General features: G+C 39.8%; 1 protein-coding gene and 1 pseudogene across 1 annotated transcript in view; one reads left to right on the top strand and one right to left on the bottom strand.

Moving 5' to 3' along the window:
• Positions 1 to 2,905: 2,905 nt before the first annotated feature.
• Positions 2,906 to 24,827, top strand: part of LOC102243406 (hydrocephalus-inducing protein homolog) — a 128,518-nt gene continuing 106,596 nt past the window's right edge. The window contains exons 1-5 of the mRNA XM_014529142.1: positions 2,906 to 3,061; positions 5,327 to 5,452; positions 10,763 to 10,882; positions 14,316 to 14,450; positions 22,993 to 23,192. Coding sequence (XP_014384628.1) covers positions 2,927 to 3,061; positions 5,327 to 5,452; positions 10,763 to 10,882; positions 14,316 to 14,450; positions 22,993 to 23,192 — 716 coding nt within the window. The 5' untranslated portion in view covers positions 2,906 to 2,926. The remainder of the gene's footprint in view (positions 3,062 to 5,326; positions 5,453 to 10,762; positions 10,883 to 14,315; positions 14,451 to 22,992; positions 23,193 to 24,827) is intronic.
• LOC106723886 lies at positions 9,953 to 10,460 on the bottom strand (annotated as a pseudogene).

Here is a 24,827-nt window from a genome sequence, read left to right as displayed (position 1 = left end):
GGGTGGGGGGGGGGGGGGGGGGGGGCGCGGTTTGGGGGCAATCTTATAGGACTGGATTCTTAACTTGTGGCATCTGAGTTGAATTGTAGGACACCAGCTGATGTCCCGAGAATTGCTTGTTGGTGTGGGGACGCCCCCCCACCCGCCTCCCCACATTGGACTTGGTGGCCAGAACAAAATTCATCTTCATTTTTCTTTTCTTCAACATGAGTCAAATAAGAGGATTCTTTTTGAAATTTGTCTCTTTTATGTGCCTCAGATGTAATAAGTCACACGTCCTGCAGAGACAAATTGTTTTCAGGAAGCATTTCAAGGGGAAGAGACAGAGGCCGCTGTGAAACCTGGGAAATCTGAAGTAATCCAATTGAAAAGAGATCAAATTAGTAGGAAATGAAGGAGCATGGCAGCTTTAGAAACAGGAGAAAATCAGAAGAGGAAGCAGGATGAAGAAGTAAAAATTAATCTTTTTGTGCCGAGTGCCCAGAGAACCCCTCACTGACAACAAAAGTCGTGTTGCATTTACCTGAGCATCTTCCCTATTATTTTCTGTGATATTTACCTGCTAACGTGGTATTTTGGGGGAAAGAAATATCAACATCACAGAGTATAACTGCCCCTGCCCTCACTGTAGCAGTGGCACAAGTCGACGACACATGAAGTTTCATACCCTTTACTTCCAGAGAGCAGGCTGTCATTGAATAGAATTTTTGTCTTTTCAGTTTTTTTTTAAATCAAATTTTATGCTAATAATAACACTAAGGACAGGTACTGTGAAGTACTTTACAAATGTTATTTCACTTAATCTTCATAATAAATGAATGCGGTCAATGTGGTAGCTGGCTTTCCGGATGACTCCCAATTGTCCTCACTTCCTGGTAGTCGCGTCCTTATGTGGCCTCTCCCACATGGACTAGGGCTGATCTATGTGACCAACAGATGTTGCCTAAGTGATGGCGTGTGACTTCTGTGGTTACAAAAGGACACTCGCTTCTCCCACGGTTTCTTGGACTGCTTGCTCTGGAGGTGTAGCTAGTCATTATGCCACGAGGGCACTCGAGCAGCGCCTAGGGGAGGAACCAAGGTCTCGTACCAACAGCCAGGGCTAACCTGCAGGTCGAGTGAGCCCTATCAGAGGTGGATTTTCCTGCCCTAATCAAGCCTTAAGGTGGCTTTAACCCTTGCTGCCATCTTTGACTGCAACCTCAATTTCTTGAATCATAGAAACTGTAAGAAATGAGAAATTTTATTTATTAAAAAAAATATTTTTTTAACTACAAAGTTTTGGGGCAATTTGTTACTCCATTATAGGAGGAGGAAACTGAAGCTTGGGAAGAGTAAACCTCATGTTACAACTTTGGAATAGATTGAAAATATAATATTTAAATTCTAATCTTCTCCTTGTGTCCTCAACTTCATTTTGATCTTAGCTCTATAACCAAACACAGGAAATGTTCATTGCCAGTCCTTTTGCTGAAGTTCTCCAATCACCTTTTGGTTGGGTGAAGCCTACTTTCTAGTAGATGCCTCAAGAAGGGAACAACTTCACATGAGTTTTTGCATGTTCAAAATTCCTTTTCTGTCGTCTTAATAATTGAAGAAGAGCTTTGATGCATATAAAATTCTTGGCTTACATATGTTCAAGTTTTGGGAAAATGTTGCTCCTCTGTTTTGCCATGTCACAGGTTGCTTTCTCAAAGTTCAATGACATCTCATTCTCTTGTCCTTGTAAGTTATTTTACTTTTTTTTTTTTTTGCATGGCGTCTATCAGAAGTTTTAAAAATTCTTTAAAGTCTAATAGTTTTGCTAAGATATGACTCAGAGTTTATCATTCTGGGTCAGTTTTCTTGGGTACCTAATGGTCCCTTATGATCTTGGATTATAGTTTTAAATATTAGTTCCATTTCAGTACTTTATTTTTCTTCTTCATGGGCTCCAGCATGTTAGACCTTCTTTGACTGTCTTCTATTTCAATCATTTGTTCTTTATAATCTTTTTTCCTTTTTTTAAATTTTATATTTATTTTCTTGGGTGTTTTACTGCTTTACTTCAATGTACCTTATTACTTTTCATTCAAATCTGTTTTCCTGTATGCACCTTTTCCCCTTCCATTTTGGTCTGGTAATGCCTTACTGTCTTGTGAACTTTTTAATGATTTTAAGGTTTTTTATTTGATGTTGTATCAAGCATTTTTAGTTAGGATTTTTGTTTGTTTATGTTTTGGTAAAGGGATGAATAACTTAGCCTGCTATTACTGAAAACAGAAATCCCTACTTAGTCATAAATGGCTCCCAAAGTTGCAAGTGTTCTGCCAGAAGTATAAAGAAGGATATGCGAAGGAGAGATGTCATATTTCTTTGATTTGTAGGTATTGGGTGGCTGTTTAATGCCTTATTTATGACAAAGCATTGCAACTTTTCTGGAAACTTCCCATTTCCCATCTCATCTCATGCTGCCTTTTTTTGAGTCTCTGCCCAGCTGTGAAGACCTAAACCCTTATGTTTTTTCTGTTTGAAAGATATCATGAGAGACAATTGTCAAATTGATAAAATAGCAGATAAAATAGCAATTGATGAATATATTTATTGACTAGTGTTTACTTATCTAGGAAAGATAAAAGTACCAAAATGTAAGAACTGTTTGTATTTTCATGTCTTCTGTTTTGCCCAGAATCCCTTGGTTTTTCTAAAAGGGATTGTAAGCTTTGAGGTAAGGCTAAGTTTAGACTGGTTACATGGAATAGACTCCTTTGGTTAAGGTATTTGTTCCAAGAATTTGATGTAATTTTGAAGATCAGTATTTTTAAACCTTCCTGTATTTGAAAAAGTTTAAAAATTAAAAATAGTGACCTGTATTCAGGAATTAACTGTATTTGTTCTCAAACTTTTTTTTTTTTCACTCTTAGGTGAGCAAAGGAAATAACGAAAAATGACAAGTAGAAGACTTGAGGAGTCCATGGGGGCTGTTCAGATGGGGTTAGTCAGAATGCTCAAAGGATTCCAAAGCAAGGTTTTGCCACCCCTGAGTCCAAAGGTGGTTAAAGAAGAAGATGTCAACCAAATGGTAATGTATCAGAGAATCTCAGTGTAAAATCCCTAATGTAGTCGCCTCAGGAGGATGAGAGCTGCTAATTGGCATTATGAGAATCTGAGAGAGAATCGTTGCAGAGCAGAGGCACCTCTTAGAGGCTCAGAAGTTTTTGAAATTGCATGCATTGAAAGAGAGGCTTGAAATGCTTAAGTCAAGCAGTTGAAATAAGACTATGAAAGCAAATTATTAGGTTTTCCAAATATTTAGTTGAACCCTATGAAGCTGTCATTTGTGTAGTTAAAAAGCAAGCAAATATCAGAATTTTACAGGTTTTAACCTGAACACTCTATTAACCTGTTAATTGGCAAGAGTTATTTTCGTTTGTATATTTGTAGAACATAGAATATTAAAATAATGACTGTATTTTAGGAAAAATGTATGATTTTTCTTTCCTTTAAAATGAAAATATTTATATATTTTATTTTAAAATAACAGTTGACATTCAATATTAAAAATATTTATATTGTTAATGAATTATAATGATTTGGTGAGAATTGAATTATAAACTACATGCTATAGAAAATTTCAATAACAACTTACAATGTTAGATATAGTATTCACAGCATTTTAAAAACGAGTCTCAAGTTATATTTTAATTAGAAAAATATAATATATTATTCTCGTTTGTGGTGGTTATGGTTTCATATTTAAGGTAATTCCTGACTTTTTTGCTTATAAGACTATATTATTATTACTATTATTATTTAATCCTCATCTGAGAAGGATATTTTTCCATTGATTTCCAGAGAGAGTGAAAAGGAGAGAGGAGGGGGGAGAGGGAGAGAGAAACATTGATGTGAGAGAGACACATTAATTGGTTGCCTCCCGCCCGTGCCAGTACGAGGAACCTACAACCAAGGTACATGCCCTTGATTGGAAATCGAACCCACAACCCTTCGGCCCACTGGCCAACAATCTAACCACTGAGCACCCAGCCAGGGCTCAACTTTGTTATTTTTATTTAAATAACAGCACAGCTGATACCTCTTAACATTTTAGTATTCTAATATGGGTTCCAATAAAAAAAAAACCTTAAAAAAACAAGTTAGAAGCTATATTAGAAATAATACCTTCATTTAAATGGATTAAATCACAGAAAATAATTTCATAGGGAATTTGAAAAGCATTGATTTTTAACCCAAGGCAAAACAAATCAGCTAAATTATATTACTGTGATTGTATTTCAAAGTCTATGATCTCCTTGCAGCTAAAGTGGGCCCTGGGTGATGGAAATGCTCTGCATCTTGACTGTATCAATGTCAATATCCTGGTTGAGATACTGTACTATAGTTTTGCAAGACACTAACTTTTGGGGAAACTGGGCAAATGGTACCTGGTTCCTGGTATTATTTTTTACAACTAAACTGCATGTAAATCTTAAAATTACAAATTTAATTTAAAAAACACTTTCCTATAATTCAATCAATCAACCAATCAATCAGTAAAATAAAGTAGGTTCTGGAAATAATGTAAACATCCCAGCACAACAACAACTGCGTAATAGTGATTGGTCCTGGATAACTAAGCCCTTGTTCCGTTATTTAAATGATAAAGGGTAGGTTACATTTTCTTCCCCTCCTAACTTTAGAAAGTGTCCAAAGCATTTTGTGTTCTCATTTGGGTATGTGAATAGGCCTGACTGCCAGAGCTGATGATTGGTTTAGATCTCTTTTAAACCAAGGTCTAATGCACTTTTGTGATTTCTAAAAAGTTCAAACTTGTTTCTAAGCAGTGTAATCGCACTTCCTGAATCCTGTCCATTTTGTATGGTTACTCTTTAACCTGAATTAACCTGATAGTTAACGTTGTAATTTCAGTTGAGAAATAGATGTGTTTCAAACTTACCTCTGAAGCCTGAAAGTGATTTTAGAAAGTTAGGGCTTTATGTTCAGATGCCTCTTCTCAGCATAAATGTTAAGCTCTTTGGATATGTTCCTGTGCAATATCTTGACTCCCTCTCCCTCCCCCCACTCCCCAAGTTCCTTTGTGTGACTCCTTCAAGCTCATAAGGAAACAGTAACTACCTGTCATTTCAAATTACTTACAAAGAGCTCAAAAGGACATGGCTACTTCTCTTGTATTATTTAGTTACTTTAAATATTTTATAAGGGAACTTAGTGGCATTCCAGAATTATCCTGAAAGCTGAAAACACAAATTATTCATTACTGGAACTTATGAAAACACTTTTTCAGGGTAGCCATTTATGAATCTTTGGCTCCTGTTGTTTTAAATTCTAGCTAACACCGTCGGAGTTCCTGAAGGAAATGTCCCTGACCACAGAACAGAGACTGGCAAATACACGGTTGATGTGCCGACCACAGATCATCGAACTTTTAGATATGGGGGAAGCAACACATCAAAAGGTAGCTACTTTCTGTTTTACTAGCATTTGTCTTACTAGCATGGAAAGTAGGCACTGGTATAATGTGAACATTCCCCCCCCCCCATTGCTTTTTTAAAGAGAGGGGAAGGGAGGGAGAGTGGAAGGGAGGGAGGGAAGGAGGGAGGAAGAGAGGGAGAAAGAGAGATGTGAAATAGATACATTGATTGGTTGCCTCCCCCACATGCCCTGACCAGAGCTGGGGATCAAACCTGCAACCCAGGTATGTGCCCTTGACTGAGAATTGAACCTCTGACCCTCCAGTGCACAGGAGATGCTCTAACCATAGAGCAACACTGGCCAGGGCATAATGTGAACATTCTTGAACATAATGTGAACAGTCACTAAGTAATAGTTATTTTTTTCTGAGTCAATCTGTTATTTGTTTGCTTAACACATTCTTTTTCTTCCTCTGTTGATCTTGATACCTGTGATTTGATATGGAGAGAATTACAGTTAATTAGTACAAATAACTTTTGACTACTCACATTTCTTTCTTAGTTACTTCTGGACACTGTTGTTCGCAGATTAGGAGTAATTCCAAGAATTATGTTAGCCAAGCCTAATTAAGTTATCTTCTTAGCACAAGAAATCCCTCCTTACCTGAGCTGTCATCACTAGAAGAAATGAAAGTGAAATTATTAAAGTAGGCATTTGTTGTATATTCTGGCTCATCCTATATAATAAAAAGGTAATATGCAAATTGACCCTAAAGGTGGAATGACCGGGAATGACCCGTCTCTATGATGCGCACTGACCACCAGAGGGCAGAAGCTCAATGCAGGAGCTGTCCCCTGGTGGTCAGTTTGCTCCCATAGTGGGAGCTCCGCTCAGCCACAAGCTAGGCTGACAGCTGCAGGCACAGTGGTGGTGGTGGGAGCCTCTCCTGCCTCCTAGGCAGCGCTAAAGATGTCCAACTGCCACTTAGGCCTGCTCTCTGACCTAAGCCAGCAGGTGGACATCCCCCTAGGGTTCCTGGATTGTGAGAGGGTGTGGGCCCGGCTGAGGGATCCTCCCCACCCCAGTGCATGAATTTTCATGCACAGGGCCTCTAGTTTCCAATAACAAATGTTTTAGTCTCTAAAGAATAGTTATTCTAACATGTTTTTATATTTTAATATAAACCATATATTCTAGGTTTTAGGAGCATATTATTATAAAATGAAGTCTTTGTTTCTTACTTTTTAATTAACTTCTTGAATTATATGCTTCACTTTTTATGTAGAAATTATGGTATGAACTTCCATCAGTTGAACTACTGGAGATCAACCTCCTCTCAGCGGGTTCCTCACTATCCCAGAGAGTTTTTCAGACTTATTTTCTGCACGATGAATGAGTCCCTGAGGCTCTTTTGCTCTGCTCTTGCTAAAATACCACTGCCTCCCCTGTCAGTGGTAATTTTATGTAGATCCCGGTCAAGGATCTACATAAAAATTTCCTCTTCTTCTGAGCCCTGCTAGCTTTAATTATTATTTATTCTCTTCCCCATAACCACACTCTAACTTTGAGGGCAGGGAACATGGCTTTTCCCGAAGCTAATTTATCCTAATTAAGGGCTATTTGCTCCTTTCCCATAGCATAACTAGGACCATACTGTGTGTGTTTTTCTATGTATACTGCTTTTGTGTGTGTTTTAATGTATTTTGACTCCTGCTATGAAGAATGAGGAAAGAAGTATAGTACATCTCATCTTCTCTTTCTTTTCTCAACCCTGCTGGTTATTTTTACTTTATTTTCAGGAGTTTCATTTTTCTCTTAGTTGGATGACAGTCATCCTCTACTAACTTCTTCAAGAAGAGCTTATGGAAATGATTTCCCTGGTTTTATATGTTTGATAATATTTGCCTGTGGCCTTTCTACTGAATTGAAGTTTTGTTAGGTATAAAATTCTTGGGTCACATATTTTTTTCCATAAGAGCTTTGCAGGCATTTTCCTCACAACATTTTGGCTTTAAATAATGACATACAAAGGTATGAAGCCAGCTTGATTTTCCCCAAGATAAAAGATAGATATTTTAATCTTTTAGGTTTTATGCCCAAAGATTATTTATTTTTATTTAATGTCCAATAATTTTATTAGGTTGTACCTTTGTATTATTTCTAGAAAGTTTTCTTGTTCATGCCATTTTGGGTTCCTTTCCTTAGGAATATCAATTATGAACATGTTGGACCTTCTTTGTCTGCCCTTCTACATCTTCTATGTCTCCTCTAATCCATTTTTAACTTTCTGTTCATTTTCATTTCATTGTAGTTACATATACCAGGTTATCTTCTGTGTCCCTTACTTTGAGTTTTATGTATGTGTATTTCTAATAAAACTCATTCTTTCTATTTTATTTATTTATTTTTAATTCTTTATTGTTGAAAGTATTATATATGTCCCCCCCCCTTTCCCCCTTTGACCCTCTCTAGCCCATCCCTGCCCCCACCCAGGTCTTCAGCACCCATTGTTTGTGTCTATAGACTATGAATATATGCATACAACTTCTTTGGTCACCTCCTGCACTGGCCTCTACCAGGGCTGGGGAACCTGCAACTGAGGTATCCTTTGCTTTTCCAGATAAATTTTATAATCATCTTTTTAATTTCAAAAAAAATTTACTGGGAATTTTTTATTGGATTGCATGGATTTTTATATCAATTTGGGGAGTAGTTGACATTCTTAAAGTATTGAGTCTTTCAATTCATAAACATGATATATATTCTTGTATTCTTGTAGGTCTTTAAAAATTCTTCTTAGTGATATTTTAGTTTGTTTGGAGAAAGGTCTTGTATATGTTTCATTGGACTTATTCCTATGTATTTTATGTTTTGGGATGCTACTTTAAGTGGTATTGTTTATAAATTTAATTTCTTAAATGTTCCTAGATAGTACATAGAAGTATAATTATTTTTTTTATGTTGATCTTATACTCAGTGACCTTGATAAATCATGGATTAATTCCAATATTTTATCTAGTTGGTTATTTTGAATTTTCTAAATAAACAATTTTTTCTTCTGGGGAAAATGACAATTTTGTTTCTTTTTGATCAGTTTTGAATATTGAATTTCTGAGATAAACCCAACGTAGTCATGATGTATTATTCCTTCTAGATATTGTGGGTTTTAGTTTGCTAATGTTTTGTTTCTTTTTTTGAATCTATGGTTCATGAGTAACATTGACCTATAATTTTTCCCTTTTCCTACTGTCTTTCTTAGGTTTATGACAGTTATGTTAACATCATCAATTGAGTTGGAAGATATTTAATTTTTGTTTTTCTTTCCTTTGGTAGAATTTTTATAATATTTGAGTCACATCTTCTTTAAATGTTTGCTAGAATTTGCTTGTAAAGTTATTAGGGCCAGAATATTCTTTATGAAAGGTTTTACTTACAAATTCACTATCTCTAATAGGCATAGAACTATTTTAACTTTCTATTTCGTCTTGTGCTAATTTTGATAAATTGTATTTTTCTAGGAATTTTTACTTTTTATCTAAGTTTTCACATTTATTGACATAATATCCATTTATTATCTTCCTTCATTTAGGTTCTGTAGTAATGTCCCTATTTTCATTATTTAATGAGCTCTTTGTACCTTCTGTCTTATTTTTTAAATCAGATTCACTAGGTATTTTATTAATTTTATTAGTCTTTTTAAAGATAACTTTTGGCTTTGTTGTTATATAGTATAGTTACTTTCCATTTCATTAATTTCTGCTATTATTTTTGTTATCTCGTTTTTTATTTGTTTGGGTTTTTATTTTTTAACTAGAGGCCTGATGCATGAAATTTGTGCAAGGGGCTTGGCCCTCATAGCCCCGGCTGCCTCGGCCCTCGCATCCCTGGCTTTGTCCGGAAGGTCCTCTGGACGGTCGTTCCGCTCTTCAGCCGTTTGGTCAATTTGCATATTTTGCTTTTATTATTATAGATGTTTGCTATTGATTTTCTAAATTACTGAGGTGGATGCTTACATTTTTTGTTTTCAAACTGTGTTTCAAGATGCCTCAGGGTACAGCCATAAAATTGCAGGGCATCATGGAATATTCTGGATTTTTAAGGAAATGTGGCAGTACTCAGAACTTGTTGGATAGTATACAGGCTATTAGTTTGAGGTAATTCATAGTTCCAATATTAGATTATACCATCTTTTTAGCTCTTTAGTGCCTCCAAGGAGGCATTTGCTGACATAACATTTTTTTGTTATTCTCATAGTAGAATTGGTACAAATTACCTTATTCATCATTACCAGAAATGGAAGTTTTGGATTAGTGTTCTAATTAGTCTCTATTATCTATAATAATAAAAGCATAATATGCTAATTAGACCGGATGTTCTTCCTGATGAAGCCAGGGCTGTGAGGGAAACCCGGGTCCCGGGTGCCGGAGGGAAGCTGGTGCTGGCAGCTGGGGGAAGGAAGGCCTACTCTTGCACGAATTTCATGCATCGGGCCTCTAGTTTATTTATAAATGATCTTTCATTGAAGTATTTTCCACTGTAGTTCTTAACTATCCAGACAGCATTGTACTGCCTCACTGTTGATGTCATCTATGATGTCATGTGAGTGGCAGCCATCAACATTGCAGCCCACTGTCTGGGCAGTCCTCAGGATCTCTCGAATGGTTCCAGAGAATTCTCTGGCTAAAGATCAGTGCTGCATCTGTCTTGCAATGTTGACAATCTCATCAATGTCCACTGTACATAATGTTTTTTCCTTCTTTCTATCTCTTGGAGGTTCTTTGAGGCCTTTGATGATCAGGGCAGAGGCAGACTGTACTACCTCCACCTGGGCCTGTCTGTTCTGAATGGTCCGTTTCATTGTAATCCTCAGACCCTTCCAATCACCTTCTGCTTCGGCGATTTCATTAGCAAATATTTTCTGGAGGCAGGCCCAGGGGGCCTCTCTTGGGAACCAGGGCAGACATGGCACTGACCTCCCCACTGGTGCAACTCAAGAATATGACTTTGACCTCGTTGGGGTTGCATTTTGGCAGCATGTTGGAGGCGACTGGTGTCAGATGAACCTGGATTTTGGACAACCAAAGAAAGTTGTACCTAAGCCGCCTCTGAGCTGAAAGCAGAAAGCTAGCCCCTGTTTTTTTAAATGAGGACCAAAACTTCTTTTTTTGTATTAAAGAAGTTGATGAAATAACCTTAACAATTATACCAATTATTGTTTATAGTAATCACCCCTTTTTGAGTGTTCCTTTTGTTGTTAGTATTAATATTCATAGACCTATATAGTCTTTTCTTATTTTCCCTAATCATTTTTGCATTGTGTGATTCTATGATTAATTTACTTTTTCAACTAAAGTTTTCAGATATTGACCTGGACCAGGCATTATTCCAGCCCTTTCCATCAGAAATTATATTTCAGAACTACACTCCCTGCGAAGTCTATGAAGTTCCATTGGTTTTGAGGAACAATGACAAAGTGAGTATGTTTGATGCGATGGCTATATCTTTCATGGATACATAAGAAGGAGCAAATTACATTGGGATCATGTAGGATCTTAGATAAATTCTTTAAGACCTAGGAAAATAGATGAAAACATACCCATTGACTGTAGGCTTAATGAAGACAAGACTCTGTTGGTTGGTTTGTTGCTATATGTATGTTCAATCCCTGGGCAGTGCCCAACAAACAGAAAGCTCCCGACGTGCACTGATGTTTTCTTGAATAAAGGATTGGCTAGATGAATGTCATGTTCTCATGTGTGACCAGTGGGCTAGGCTTTCATTTAAGACAGGGTGATTACTATTCATGCTTACATACTTTGCTTTAGAGCCTCCCTAATTGAAGGTGTAAACTCATCTGAATTGCGGTTATTCAGCCAATGCTATTATATTCTACAAATTGTATTTTCTTTTAATTAAAAAAAGTGGATATCTCTTTCCCCCTTTTCTTTCTCCCTCTTTTTACCTCAGAAGACTTTAGATTTTTTGTTTACAGATAGCTTTGGGCAGCTTCTCTCACTGTTTATACCTTGTCACTTTGTGGTTGCAACTGAGGATTTCTTCTCCATCCTATGCCTTTTTCTTCAGAGATAATTAGGGTTTATTTTTTAAAAAGATACTAAATGCCTGAAGATTTCCTTGACATATAATGATTATGGAAAAAAAAAGAATTAGGCTGGAGGTCAGCATAAAGCACAGGTCAATATGAAAAGTAATCAGATAGGGAGGAAAGGTCTCTGAGAGATGCTAAAGTTTAGGTGTAAAGACAAGTAAAAATATGTATAGAATCTAAGAATGTGGAGGCAAATTCTCACTAACCAAGGGAATTCTCCTGACCGAGGGAAGATAAGTAAAGACTATGCAAGAATCCAAGGCAAATGGGAAGACTTGCAGGTATATTTGGCACAGTAGCTCATTAAATGAATCAGTGATGCTTCAAAGATCAGTGGGATGATTTAGTGACAGCAAAACCAGGCCCTGGGAAAAAAGGGCATATTTTTTTTTTTTTTTGCTGCAGGAGTGTTAGCAAGAGAAGCTCAAGGGATAGAAGCTGAAGTGTAGGCACAGAGAAGAAAAATAACCCAGGTGTTCAGGATTATGTTCCTAGACCTTAAGAAGAGATATATTGCATAGACTTTAGGACTCTCTTTTTTTTTTTTTTTTAAATATATTTTATTGAGTTTTTACAGAGAGGAAGGGAGAGAGATAGAGAGTTAGAAATATCGATGAGAGAGAAACATCGACTAGCTGCCTCCTGCACATCTCCCACTGGAGATGTGCCCACAACCCAGGTACATGCCCTTGACCGGAATCGAACCCGGGACCTTTCAGTCCGCAGGCTGACGCTCTATCCACTGAGCCAAACCGGTTTTCGGCAGGACTCTCTTTTCATATAGGGCTCCCAAATAATTTAGTTTCTCACTTCCAGTTCTCTTTTTCCCTTTCTACATTACTCTTTTTTTTTTTTTTTTTTTTTTTTTTTTTTTTTTTTTACTTTTGCCTGAGTTTTCTTAGGCTTTGAAAGCCAGAGAGGAGATAGTCTAAGTCTTCATTAGGTTGAGGGGTAGTTGGGGCCACTCTTCCCTGGCCTTAGGCAAGAAAGGCATGCCAGTTGGTTTATATGGACAAGTCAATGATAAGGGACGTGTGTAAGTTTTACTGCCAAAGGTCACTCAATTCTCATGGATAACCCGAGAGCTCTTGGTAAGATGCTGCTAGAGGGTTGGACCCCATGAAAGGATGGTTCTCATCTAGGGAAATTCAGCCAGCAACAAGCAGACAGATTTCCCCTTGCCAGGCAGGCTTGTTTCTGGGCAAGTTACTCCCAGGGCCCTTCCTTATACTAGATGCCTGATATGAGCCTACTTCTCTACTTCCTAGGTTCATGGACACTTAAGGAACTACTGAGATATATTTGGGCACCGTGCCACTCACCTTTTATTTGCTTCCTCACTGGCACGGAATGCAAAAAGACATAGCCTGTTTGGTCATTATTTGTCTCTCTCTCTCTCAAACACACAAGTTGAAAGTAAGCCATGAACACTCCACAAGCCACAACATGATTCTACTTTGGATACAATAATAATCAGCCAGACTCCAGAGGCAGACAGATCTGGGTTCAGATTCCAGTTGTCTCCCAGCTGCAGACCTTGGGCAAGTCATGGGCCCTGGGGATAATTATAATACCCATCTCAAAAGGTTGTTTGGAATAGTGAATGAGATACCGAGTGTATGCAGTTCAGTGCTTGTCACGTCGTAAGCACTATGCCATTATTACTTTTATTATTATTATATTAGTGTTACTGTTGTTTTCCTTCCTAGTTTTTAGTTCACAGTTATGCTGTTATTAAAGTATTCCCAGCAAGCTTACACAGTATCACTTAACACATAAATGTCAGGGCACATTTCCCTTATCTCTGTGAGTTTGCACACATCTCTTCCTTATCTCTTCACCCTCTGAATTCTCTTTGCATTTCTTCTCCCCTTTCCCATCTGGTGACAGCTTTGAGAGGTGGTAGGAGGTCTTTTTCCTTCCCTTTTCACCTGAGGCATCTGAGTCAGACTTGACTATAGTTAACTTTCCTTCTGCCCACTTCAGTCTTTAAAAAAAACAATCCTGTCTCCCTTTCCTAGTGTCCCTAGAGCCTCCACCCCTGACCACCCTCATTCTTGTCATAACTGAGATAGAGCTACTACTCTAGGCAAGGCAAGCAAGGCAGAGAAATAAGACTTTAAAAGAATAAAACTGAAGCTGTTGGGAGACCTGCCTTGGGGACATTATACTGTTTTCTTTGTTCTTGCTTCCCAGTGGTGTTTACTTAGGACAATCTCATAGAGAGGAAGGCGGAGTTAGGCTGGGACTTGACTTGAACACCATTGCTCAGCTCAGTGAAGCTGTGGCAATAGGGCAAGTGCCTGGTTCTTCATCTGTAGAATGGGGGTCATAGTGTAGCTCAGAGTTTACTGGGCGGGTTAAGCGACACCTCTTGTGCAGTGACGGTCAGTAGCAGGAGTGCAGCAAGTGTGGTTTCTTCTCCCAGAGCAATTCTCAGATGTTGGGAAATCCAGCTCAACTCGGCTGTGTGAGTGCGGTCTTGGCAGTCGGTCTCTGAAGATAGTCACATTTAAATAATAAAATGAACAAAGACTTAAAATAACAATAAAATGAGTAATAATAATGTTCATGAAATTTAAAGTTAAAATGCATTGAGTGCTTACTTTGTGTAAGACACTGGGATAGAGGTAGGGCCTGTCATCTCCTATTACAGTTGATGAAACTGAAGTTTAGACCTGACCAAGGTCACCTGGCTAGCGGGTGGTAGATGGAGATTTCATGTTTACCTACGAGGCCCGCACTTTCCCTTCTGCACTTTCACACGCACAGTCATCGCTCTATGTTTTTCTTGCAGATTCCAAGGATGGTGAAAGTTATTGAGGAAAGCTCACCGTACTTTAAAGTAATCAGCCCTAAAGACATTGGCCACAAAGTAGCTCCAGGAGTGCCATCCATATTCCGAATCCTCTTCACTCCAGAGGAGAACAAGGTAACGGCAGTGCTGGCAAGAAATTGGTTGCATGCTTTCACTAGCAGTTTGCAATTCAGGCATTAAGGAAGTGGTGGTTGGTTTTGGTGTTGGTGTTGGTATTGGTATTGGTATTGTTAGTCGGGGTATTAGCTGTATTGGTTGTGGTGTTGGTGGTAGTGATATTGGTTTGATGGTGGTAGTTGTGTTGTTGATGGTTTCGGTGGTGGTGGTAGTGGTGGTGGTAGTGATATTGCTGTTGTTGATGGTATTGGTGGTGGTGGTGTTGATGGTGTTACTGTTGTTGGTGGTGGTGATGAGAGGAGTGATAAGACTGGGCGAGAGGAGGGGATGGCATTCCACTGGGAATGAGAATACAATTGTCAAGGAGTGTTGAGGGCTTATATGAGCTGTAAGTAGCCAGGATGTAAAGAAGGGTAATCCTTCTAACCCCTCCTCTCCCTTCTCCCCCAGCACCTACCTCAGCATATTTATATTTGACTGTACAGTTAGAGGGATACCAAAAAGGAAAAGGTGTGGTCCAGATGCGGTGAGCTAAAGCAAATGGCTTCTTGGAAGTTTGGGATCCTAGCTATTACATTCCTCCGCCCCAGATTCTAACTAGTTTAGGAAAGAGACCTAAGATCCAAATATTGATCACAGTATCAGTCTAATTAATGGTAAAAAATGTGGCCAGACCTGAGGCCTAGAAGGGGCTTCCTCCTGTTTGCCTGGAAAGGGATTGGTAGATAACTGGGCCTTGGTGAAGGGCTGACCTCACTGATAGCTCCGTCCAAGGAGGAGTGGAGAAGCTATAGCTTAGAGCATGTGTACACAGGAAGGATGGAAAGAGCCTGAATTCAAAAAGAGGCCATTCCCCCTTAGCACCACGGAGCAGTGGGGAATCTAACCCATCCTTAGGCTCTCCTTGCTTGAAGGAATTCCAGTTCCTCCCAGAAGGAAGGACCAGCTAAGGGGGACTGAGAGAGGAGGCTTCCTCCCTAGCCCTTCTCCAAGAGCACAAAACTGTGGGTTGAATTTTCCTCTATATGGACCAAAGTGGGGACTTACAGGTTTTACCTGCATGATCAAAGGAGTTAGGACAAAAAATAAGGTTTAAATAGGCATAACAAAATATCAGGTTATATATAACTAGAAGCCCGGTGCACGAAATTCATGCACTTGGAGGGGAGGGGGTCCCTCAGCCCGGCCTGTGCCCTCTCGCAGTCCGGGAGCCTTTGGGGAATGTCCGACTGATGGACCTAAGCCAGCCGTGGGCAAACTACGGCCCTCGGGCCGGATCCGGCCCATTTGAAATGAATAAAACTAAAAAAAAAAAAAAGACCGTACTCTTTTATGTAATGATGTTTACTTTGAATTTATATTAGTTCACACAAACACTCCATCCATGCTTTTGTTCCGGCCCTCCGGTCCAGTTTAAGAACCCATTGTGGCTGAGGAACTGTATTTAAAGGGCCAGAAGGTTGAGAACCACTGTCTAAGGCAGTGATGGCGAACCTATGACACGCTTGTCAGAGGTGACACGCGAACTCATTTTTTTGGTTGATTTTTCTTTGTTAAATGGCATTTAAATATATAAAATAAATATCAAAAATATAAGTCTTTGTTTTACTATGGTTGCAAATATCAAAAAATTTCTATATGTGACACGGCACCAGAGTTAAGTTAGGGTTTTTCAAAATGCTGACACGCTGAGCTCAAAAGGTTCGCCATCACTGGCCTAAGCTGTCAGTCAGACATCCTTAGTGCTGCCGTGGAGGCGGGAGAGGCTCCCGCCACCACTGCTGCGCTCGCCAGCCGTGAACCCGGCTCAGGGCTTCTGGCTGAGTGGTGCTCCCCTTATGGGAGTGCACTGACCACCAGGGGGGCAGCTCCTGCGTTGAGCATCTGTCCCCTGGTGGTCAGTGCACGTCATAGTGACCGGTCGTTTCTGCCGTTCAGTCGATTTGCATATTAGCCTTTTATTAAATAGGATGTTAATAGTGTTCGTGTCATGTCATTATGGCTGGAATCAAAAGAGCATAATGGGGTCTGAGAGAACTAGATTTAAATCCTTGCTTCTCCATCACTAATACTTATTAGCTGCTGTCAATGTCATTCCCCATATTCTTGTTTATTGCTATTGTTGCTACTTTTCTGGAGAACAGGGATGGAGAATTTAAAATGTGATCTGCCAAGTATGTATCACTGTAGCGAGTGGTTCGAAATTCCATTATAATAAATAACACTGCAATTCTTACTTTGCCCATTTGTAATATCACTATTTCTCGGGCTGTGCTTGTGGACCTGGCATTTTGTTTGGGGTCCTGTTGAAATAAATGAAAAGATAAATAGCTCCAGAAGTAATGTCCTTTGTTAAGTGCGATTGAAGTCCTTGTTTTTCCTTGAGGCTCCATATCTGAATAGTAACTGATAAGAGAACAGCACCTGGATTTAGTTTGGGTGTCAAATTCCCACACTGACATTTCTGTAGGAAGCCAAGCATAAGCTGATTATAAGCCTTTGTGCATCTTGCAATAGAAAGCTTGCTGGACCTGAGGAGTTGGCTTTCCTTAATTTTTTTCTGTGCTGGAGAAAATATGTCTTCTGTTGGATAAGCATTGTTCTCCCTGCAGGTAGTCTGCCTGAGAAAAGGACACATGGGACTTTCTGAGGAGGTGGAATGTTCTAGATCGTGATAGGTGTGTGGGTTGTGTGGATAAACTCATTTGTCAAAATTGCACGTTTAATACTTATGCTTTCCAATATATCCAAACTTTACCTTGAAACTATAGACATATAATAATAGTAGAAGGGGAGATGGATTGAGGTATAGAGAAAGCCAGAGTGGCAGGATATTAGTAATTGTTGAATCTGGTGATGGGTACGTGGGATGTGTTATACTATTCTTTGTATATGTGTTCTTTGTATATGATTTAAGTTTTCCCCAATCAAAGGCTGAAAGAAAAGAGAGTTTTTATTACTGCTTATCTACACAGCAAATACATAATTGAAATGTATGTTAGTCACGTTTGTATTTACCTTATAAATATGGAATGCTAACATCCCGTTGAGGATTACTACTACTTGGCTATATTTTGTGGCTGCTTATTTTACTCCCAGGTTTTTTACTCCCTATTACCATTCCATTTCACCAACATTGCGTGTTTGCTGGGAAACCCCTGGATAAATTTTAACTGCTGTTTTACTGTTTCTTCTTCTAAGTATTTGAAAGTTATCAAAGGCTACAAGCGTGTATGCAGAGGCATAAAATGAGAATAATGGCTCCCTAGAGAAATGCAATGATCTCATTTTGCGTACATTAAGATTTTGTTTTGGATATGGGCTCGAAGCTATAATATGATTTACAGAATTTGTTTTTCTAAGGACATAGTGATTTCTCCTTTTGCTGACTAAGACTGATGGCGTGTGTGTGGAGAAGCTCTTGCTGCTACTTTTGCTTTATTTTTTCTGCAAAGATCCTCTTACACTTGCACCATCAGCAGTGTTTCCAGTCCCTGGGCATCCACATTTCCACTCTGACGGTTGGAAAGCCGACAGGGGCATGCACAGGATGGCCAGCTGGGGTTAGTCATGCTGTCTTTAGTGCTGCTCCAGAATGTAGCAGAGGACTAACTGGAGCCAGATTTATTTTAGGAAAAATAAAAGTTCATCTTTTCACTGTGTCATTTTTTCTTCAGTTGGCCAAATTGATAGCCAACGTACATATGTATTTTCCCTCCTTATCCCCTGCTGATCTGAGCACGCTCCATTCTCATTTACCCTCCTCACATCTGGAGGATGAGATATGTAAATTGCAGCGTGCCATCGCTTAATAGGCCAGCCCCCTTTCAATCAGATTTTCAGCACCCATGTATATTAGCATGTCAGAGATGTTAATGCAATTCACATTTTCCCCCTGTCATCTATTAATCTGGCCTCCTAGGGATTGAACTTGTTAAGAATGCCAAATACCCAGATAACAGGTGCAGCAAATTTACTTCAGCTTTCCTTATCTCTTCTCACACAGACTTTAAAATAATGATTGGATATGTTATTAATCGAATAATCCTAGTGTACATGTCATCCTATCTAATAAAGAGGGAATATGCTAATTGACCCTTACGCCATCGCAAAGATGGCGGCACCCACAGCCAATAAGGAGGGAATATGCTAATTGACTGCCACGCCCTCAAAGATGGCGGCGCCCACAACCACAAGATGGCAGTGCCCAGTCTCCTCAGCCCCACTGGGTGCCTGCCTCTGGAGTCCCCCAGTCCCCTCAGCCCCCCAGCTTCCCAGGGCAGGCCCGAGGCGCAGGCAAACCTTGAATGGCAGCTGCCCAGCCGCCCAAGGCCGGCTGAGACTTGCGCTGCCGGCAGTGGCAGCAGCAGAGGTGTGATGAGGGCGTCGCCTTCCCGTGATCGCCGGGTTGCCTCCTGCACCTGAGGGCTCCTGGACTGTGAGAGGGGGCAGGCTGGGCTGAATTTTCATGCACCGGGCCTCTAGTTGAAATATAATAGTCAATGCTGTCATAATACCACAAAATTCTGGAGCCTGGAATTTTTCTTGACCTCTTAAATTTGTATATTTACTATGAAAAGGTGTTTGGAAAATAATAGGCTTTTGCAGTAAAGCAAAAGTGGGTACTTTCTTGGGCTTAAGGAAGCATCTGTTTAACTACAGTGTTATCATAGGGAAATGGCTACAGCGAATAAAATGTGAAGTGATGCAATTTTATTGTTGTTATGTTATAAGAAAACATCTAATTTATTGTCAAAACTGTTTTACTGATTTGTTACTGTGAAACTTAAAAAATGATGGCCCAAGAAAAATAGGAAAATGTTAACATGTTTAGTGTTATCTAAAATGGCAATAATAAAATATATTGCCAGCATTTTGAATTAAAGTTTAGATATCATAAAATTTTCCACAATCAACAATGTTTGTTGGCAAAAAAAACGTTAAGGATTTTGTGTTCTTTCTGCCTGGAATTGGCCCTCTCTAGTTCTGTCTGGGTCACCCCTGTAACCCCAGTGCCTAGCACAGTGCCTGACACACAGGATGTGTGCAGTAAATATTCGTCAAGTGAGATAGGTAAGTAAAAGTTCATGTCAAGAAAATATAAATATGTGTTCTCAACTTGAGAATGGCCTACAGATGATAAAAGCAAAAAGCTTATAAAAAAGGACTCAAATGTCTTTTTGTGCCACAAGCATATTAGATGTTAACTTTCTTGTCATTTCAGCCAAAAGAAAGATGTCTGAGAGTCTTATATAAGAGGAGTGCTTCTCACCATTTTTGTTTCATGTCATCCTTGAGTCATATCACTACTTTTTTAGCTTTCTGGACTTGATCAGTATCATTTTATAATAAGGCTAATATGATGATGTTGGGAAATCTCTTAATGAAGAACTCTTGATACTTTAATACCCAAATAAAGATATTAAAAATAAGTAATATTGTCCTAGCTGGTTTGGCTCAGTGGATGGAGCATCGGGCTGGGGACTGAAGGGTCCCAGGTTCGATTCCGGTCAAGGGCACATGCCTGGGTTGTGGGCTCGATCCCCAATAGGGGGTGTTCAGGAGGCAGTTGACCAATGATTCTCTCTCATCATTGATGTTTCTCTCTCTCTCTCTTCCCCCCTCCTCTCTGAAATCAAGAAAAATATATTAAAAAATGAGTAATATTCTTTCACTCACTCTGCACCAGGCCCAGTTCTGTGAGCTGGGATCCTTAGGAGAACAGAACAAACTTGGGCCTTTCTGGAGCTTGTGCTCCACAATGAATAAACAAACATGCATATAATTTAATGTCAGGTATTGACCTGATAGAGAAGAGAGAGTGATGAGAGGGTCCTGTTTCCTTTCAATAGGAGAGTCAGGGAAGACTTGTCTGATGAGGTAACATTTGAGCAGAAAACTAAATCAAGCCATGCACATATCTGAGGGAAGATGTGTGGTTGGGAGAGGGCAGGTTCAAAGGCCCTGCCACTGAAACATGCTGGGCAACAGAAGGCATGCGGCTGGAGCAGAGGACGCTGCTGGAAGAGCATAGGAGACAAGGCTCCAGAGAGTGAGCGTCTTAGGAATCACGCAATGTAGGATAGGGAGCCATCTGAAAGTGTCCTATATAATAAAAGGCTAATATGCAAATTGTCCCCTCAACCAGGAGTTCAACAGGCAGTTCGACCAGGGGGCGGGGCCAGTTGGCCAACCGCCTGTGGCTCTTCCCCTCAGCCGGCCCAGCCCACGATCGGCCCCTTCTACCCCAATCCAGACCCCCACCCATGCACGAATTTGTGCACTGGGCCCCTAGTTAAAAATATTTTTTGTTATGGAAGCTTTCACTCACTTGTACAAGTAGAGAGAACAGTATAGAGTGAACTGTCTTCCCTCAGATTTTCAGGTTATCAGTGCGTGACCAATCTTACTTCATCGATCCTGTTCCCTGCCCCAGAAGATTTGAAGCCAGCCCCATACATCATATTATTTCATCTGTAAATACTTCATTGTCTGTTTCTAAAAGATCAGGACCTTTAAAAAGTTAACATGGCCACAATACCATAAGCACACCTAAAAACAATAGTTTAGGAGTGGGGAAAAGGCAGAAAGAGGATTGCCAGGGCTTAACCACACTGGCTGTGCCCAACCTTGAATTCAGCCTCGAGAGGCCTTTGCCTGAGCATTTAAAGGACAGAATTATTGCCATGTTTGCTCTTTCTCATGGAGCTAATATAAACTCAAGATTCATTCTTTTCACTTCTCAGAAAGCCACATCTGCCAATTTCATATCCTACTGCTGGTGTTTCAAAGTTAAGAGGAAAGGCATGTTGGAAGGAAGGCTAACAGACAAAAAGTGGATTGGACGTTTCATCTGGAGAGCACACGGGATAAAATTTTAGGATATAAAGTAAATTATGGCTGAGTCTCCTGTAGTAGAGGGGCCAGAGCTCCCTGCTCTGCCGCTAAGCACAGCGGAAGGAAGTTCATCAGCTGAAGTAATTGCTTAGCTCGCAGGCTAACGAAGCCTCCCCTGTCGTAACACCGGAATTAATTTTAGGCCAGCACAGTAATATAAATTGTATATTACATAATCTAATGTAGTCATATTAAATGTAGAACTCTAGAGACTGGAATACATTATCGAGGAGCTGTTGAAAGAATCTCTTCATAATCTTTTATGAGTGCATGAATTGATTATGAAAAAAATACACAGTGGTGGGCAAAAGTAGGTTTACAGTTTGTATGGCAAAAAGACATGCAGGTTATGATTATTACAATGGCTTTATTAACGCAAAAGAATATCACAATGGCACAGTGCACTTAGGTACAATCTAGTAAGTGCTCCAGTTGCTGGCCTTCATTATTTACACATTCTTGTAGTCTTTGAATATCAGTGAACTGCCCGGCCAGTGTTGCTCAATGGTTGGGCGTTGACCCATAAACCAAGAGGTCATGGTTAGATTCCTGGTCAGATCACATGCCTGGTTTGGGGCTCAATTCCAGTAGGGGGCGTGCAGGAGGCAGCTGATTGATGTTTCTCTCTCATGGATGTTTCTATCTCTCTATCCCTCTCCCATCCTCTCTCTCTAAAATCAATAAAAACATATTTTTAAAAAAAGGAAAATCAGTAAAGAAACCTGAATTTCAGTGACCTGAAGGGTTAGCCCCAAGGCCTCCTGAGGTCGTTGAATTCAAACATACTTTTTGGCCCACCCCTGTATAATTCCAACCAAACTTCAAGTCTTCCTCATTTGGACATATGAAAAGGGTTGAAAACATCCTTGTGAATATTTCAGTTAGCTTCCTAAACTGTTCCCAGTTTCTTTCAGAGCGAGGCGGAGAATATGTAAATATAGAATAAGATAGGACAAATTACTTTGGATCGCCTCTTATCCTGGGTTCAGCAGCAGCTTTTGTTCTTTCTCTCAAAGTCTCAGTTAATGTTAAGTCTCCACACCTGCCAGGAGCTTTCCAGTTTCTGATTCCCAACAAAACCTTTGCCTGCTAGGTTTGATCTCCTAAGAAACAATGAAAAACAACACTCACCTCTTTAGGATTCTGATGTAATCAGACAAAGCTGTTTCAGTTGACTTCAGTGAGGTTTTCTAGGGTCAAATATGCTTAATGTAATTTGTGCTTCCCTATGTCTGGGTAACATAATTTTCAAGCCTGGCATTACCATCTAGAAACCAACTGGGGCCATCAATCTAACACATGTTAGAAGGCTGACTAGGCATGGTCAGGAGGAGGATGTGAGGGAACTGGTGTGAACCTCCTCTGATCTAAACACAAGTGTGCCATCCCCCACCCTCCCTCCCTAACATCTGGGAAACAAGAAACATAAGCTTTCTGTTAGCTTGTAGGCTTTAACACTTGAACTGCTCTCTCTGTCAGAAAAGAGTATCTCAATGAAAGTACAACTATAATTGTCTTGAGACAGTTTCATAGAATATATTAATTTTTTTTGCTAGATGCCTGGCATATGGCCATATTTCTTGCCCAGTTATCTTGATCATGTTGGTGTGTCCACAGATAATGATTGTACCTTCTCCTGTAGGATTACGCCCATATGTTGACCTGTGTGACTGAGAGAGAAAAGTTCATCGTACCCATCAAAGCCAGAGGCGCTCGAGCCATCCTGGATTTTCCTGACAAGCTGAATTTTTCCACTTGCCCTGTCAAATACAGGACTCAGAAGATGCTGCTGGTCCGGAATATTGGCAACAGAGACGCTGTGTTCCACATCACAACTTACCGGTATGCATTCCTGCAGCTCTTGATTTTAATCCATGATAGCCACATCCAGTCAGCATAGGTCATCTGCTAGAATAGCAGTTGGGGTTGGAACTGCTTGTAACAGTCTTGAGTTGCCAGGCTGGGAGGTCTCACGGATGTTGGGCAGACTTCCTCTTCATCCCCAAAGGAATCCAAATTTCAAGGTTACCTGTTTGGGTATGGAGGGTTTTCTGAAATGCTGGATGAGAGTCTCTCTACGTAGCATGGAGAATGGTCCGTGGGAATCTATTAATAAACATTTGTTTTATCTAAGAATTTTATAACTGGCTGTACTATTTTTCTACTATTATAACAAATTACCACCAACTTAGAGGCTTAAAACCACACAAATTTATTCTCTGACATTTTAGACTGTCAGAAGCCTCACAGGGCTAAATCAAAGGGGCCAGCAGGGCTGTGTTCTTATCTGAAGGCCTGAGGGGAGAATCCATTTCTTTGCCTTTTCCACTTCCTAGGGGCCACCCCTATTCCTTGGATCATGGTGCTCAGTTTTCTCCTCTGAAAAATGGGAAAAAGTATAGTAGCCACCTAATAGGGTGGTTGTGAGGAAGAAATGAATTAATAAATGTTAATTGCTGGTACACAGCAAGTGGAATATACTAAGTGTTTGTTTCTTCTGATTGTTTCTTCAAATGAGCTACGGCTAGTGTAGTGGGCAGAATAATGGTTCCTCAAATATGCCCATATTCTAATCCCAGAACCTGTGAGTGTATAATGTTATATGTCAAAGGGGGTTTAGGGTTGCAGATGTCATTAAGGTTGCTAATCAGCTGACCTTAAAATGGGGAAGTTATCCTGGATTATCGGGATGGGCCAGTGTAATCACAAGGGTCTTTAAAATAGAAGAGGGAGGCAGAAGGAGAGTTCAGAGTGATGAGATGTGTGAGAGGAACTCAACGTGCTCTGCAGGCTTTGAAGATGAGAAAACAGAGCAGTAGAGGTTGTATAACTTGCTCAAGAGCACATAGCTAGTAAGTGGAAGGAGTCAGCGTTTCATCTGATAATTTGAGAAGTAGCTACAGGGTAGTAGACACCATGGGACAATATAAAGGACAATGAGACAATCCTTGCCTGTAAGGAGCTCTCTTATAAGATGGGAAAGAACAATTGTTATGAAACTTCAAAACGGCGTCTGATCGGCAAGGCCATGACAAGAGTGACCAGCTTGGGAGGATAGGAAACAGAGGGTCGAGTTCTTTTCTATGACTTAAAAAAGTGTGTATATTGATCTGGACTGTGAGCTCATTTTCTGAAGGGCTTTGTCTGTGGAATCCTTTGCTGGTTTAAGGATACAACTCTTCAGAAAGGATTAGCATTTGCTTCTGCCTGGTTCATAAAGGTTAGATTGCATAGACTATTGGTGATTATTTGCTGATCATTTGACTTGGGGGTTCCTGGACTGATAGTATAAATCCAAACCCCAAACCTGCATAGGACACATGTCCAAAGTTATGAATCCCTAGATACATTTTGTTCCTTTCTCTCAAAACCAAGACAGACATTTTTCCTTGTGCTAATGGAGAATGGTTTGGCAGCCCTTCAAGTTTCCTGGTTCTATTTTTTTAAAAAAAGTATTTTATTGGTTTTTTACAGAGA

The sequence above is a fragment of the Myotis brandtii genome, unplaced genomic scaffold (genome assembly GCF_000412655.1).
Source record: "Myotis brandtii unplaced genomic scaffold, ASM41265v1 scaffold670, whole genome shotgun sequence".
Taxonomy (NCBI): domain Eukaryota; kingdom Metazoa; phylum Chordata; class Mammalia; order Chiroptera; family Vespertilionidae; genus Myotis; species Myotis brandtii.
Note: the sequence above shows the minus strand (reverse complement) of the source record. Positions and strands in the feature narration are given on the sequence as shown.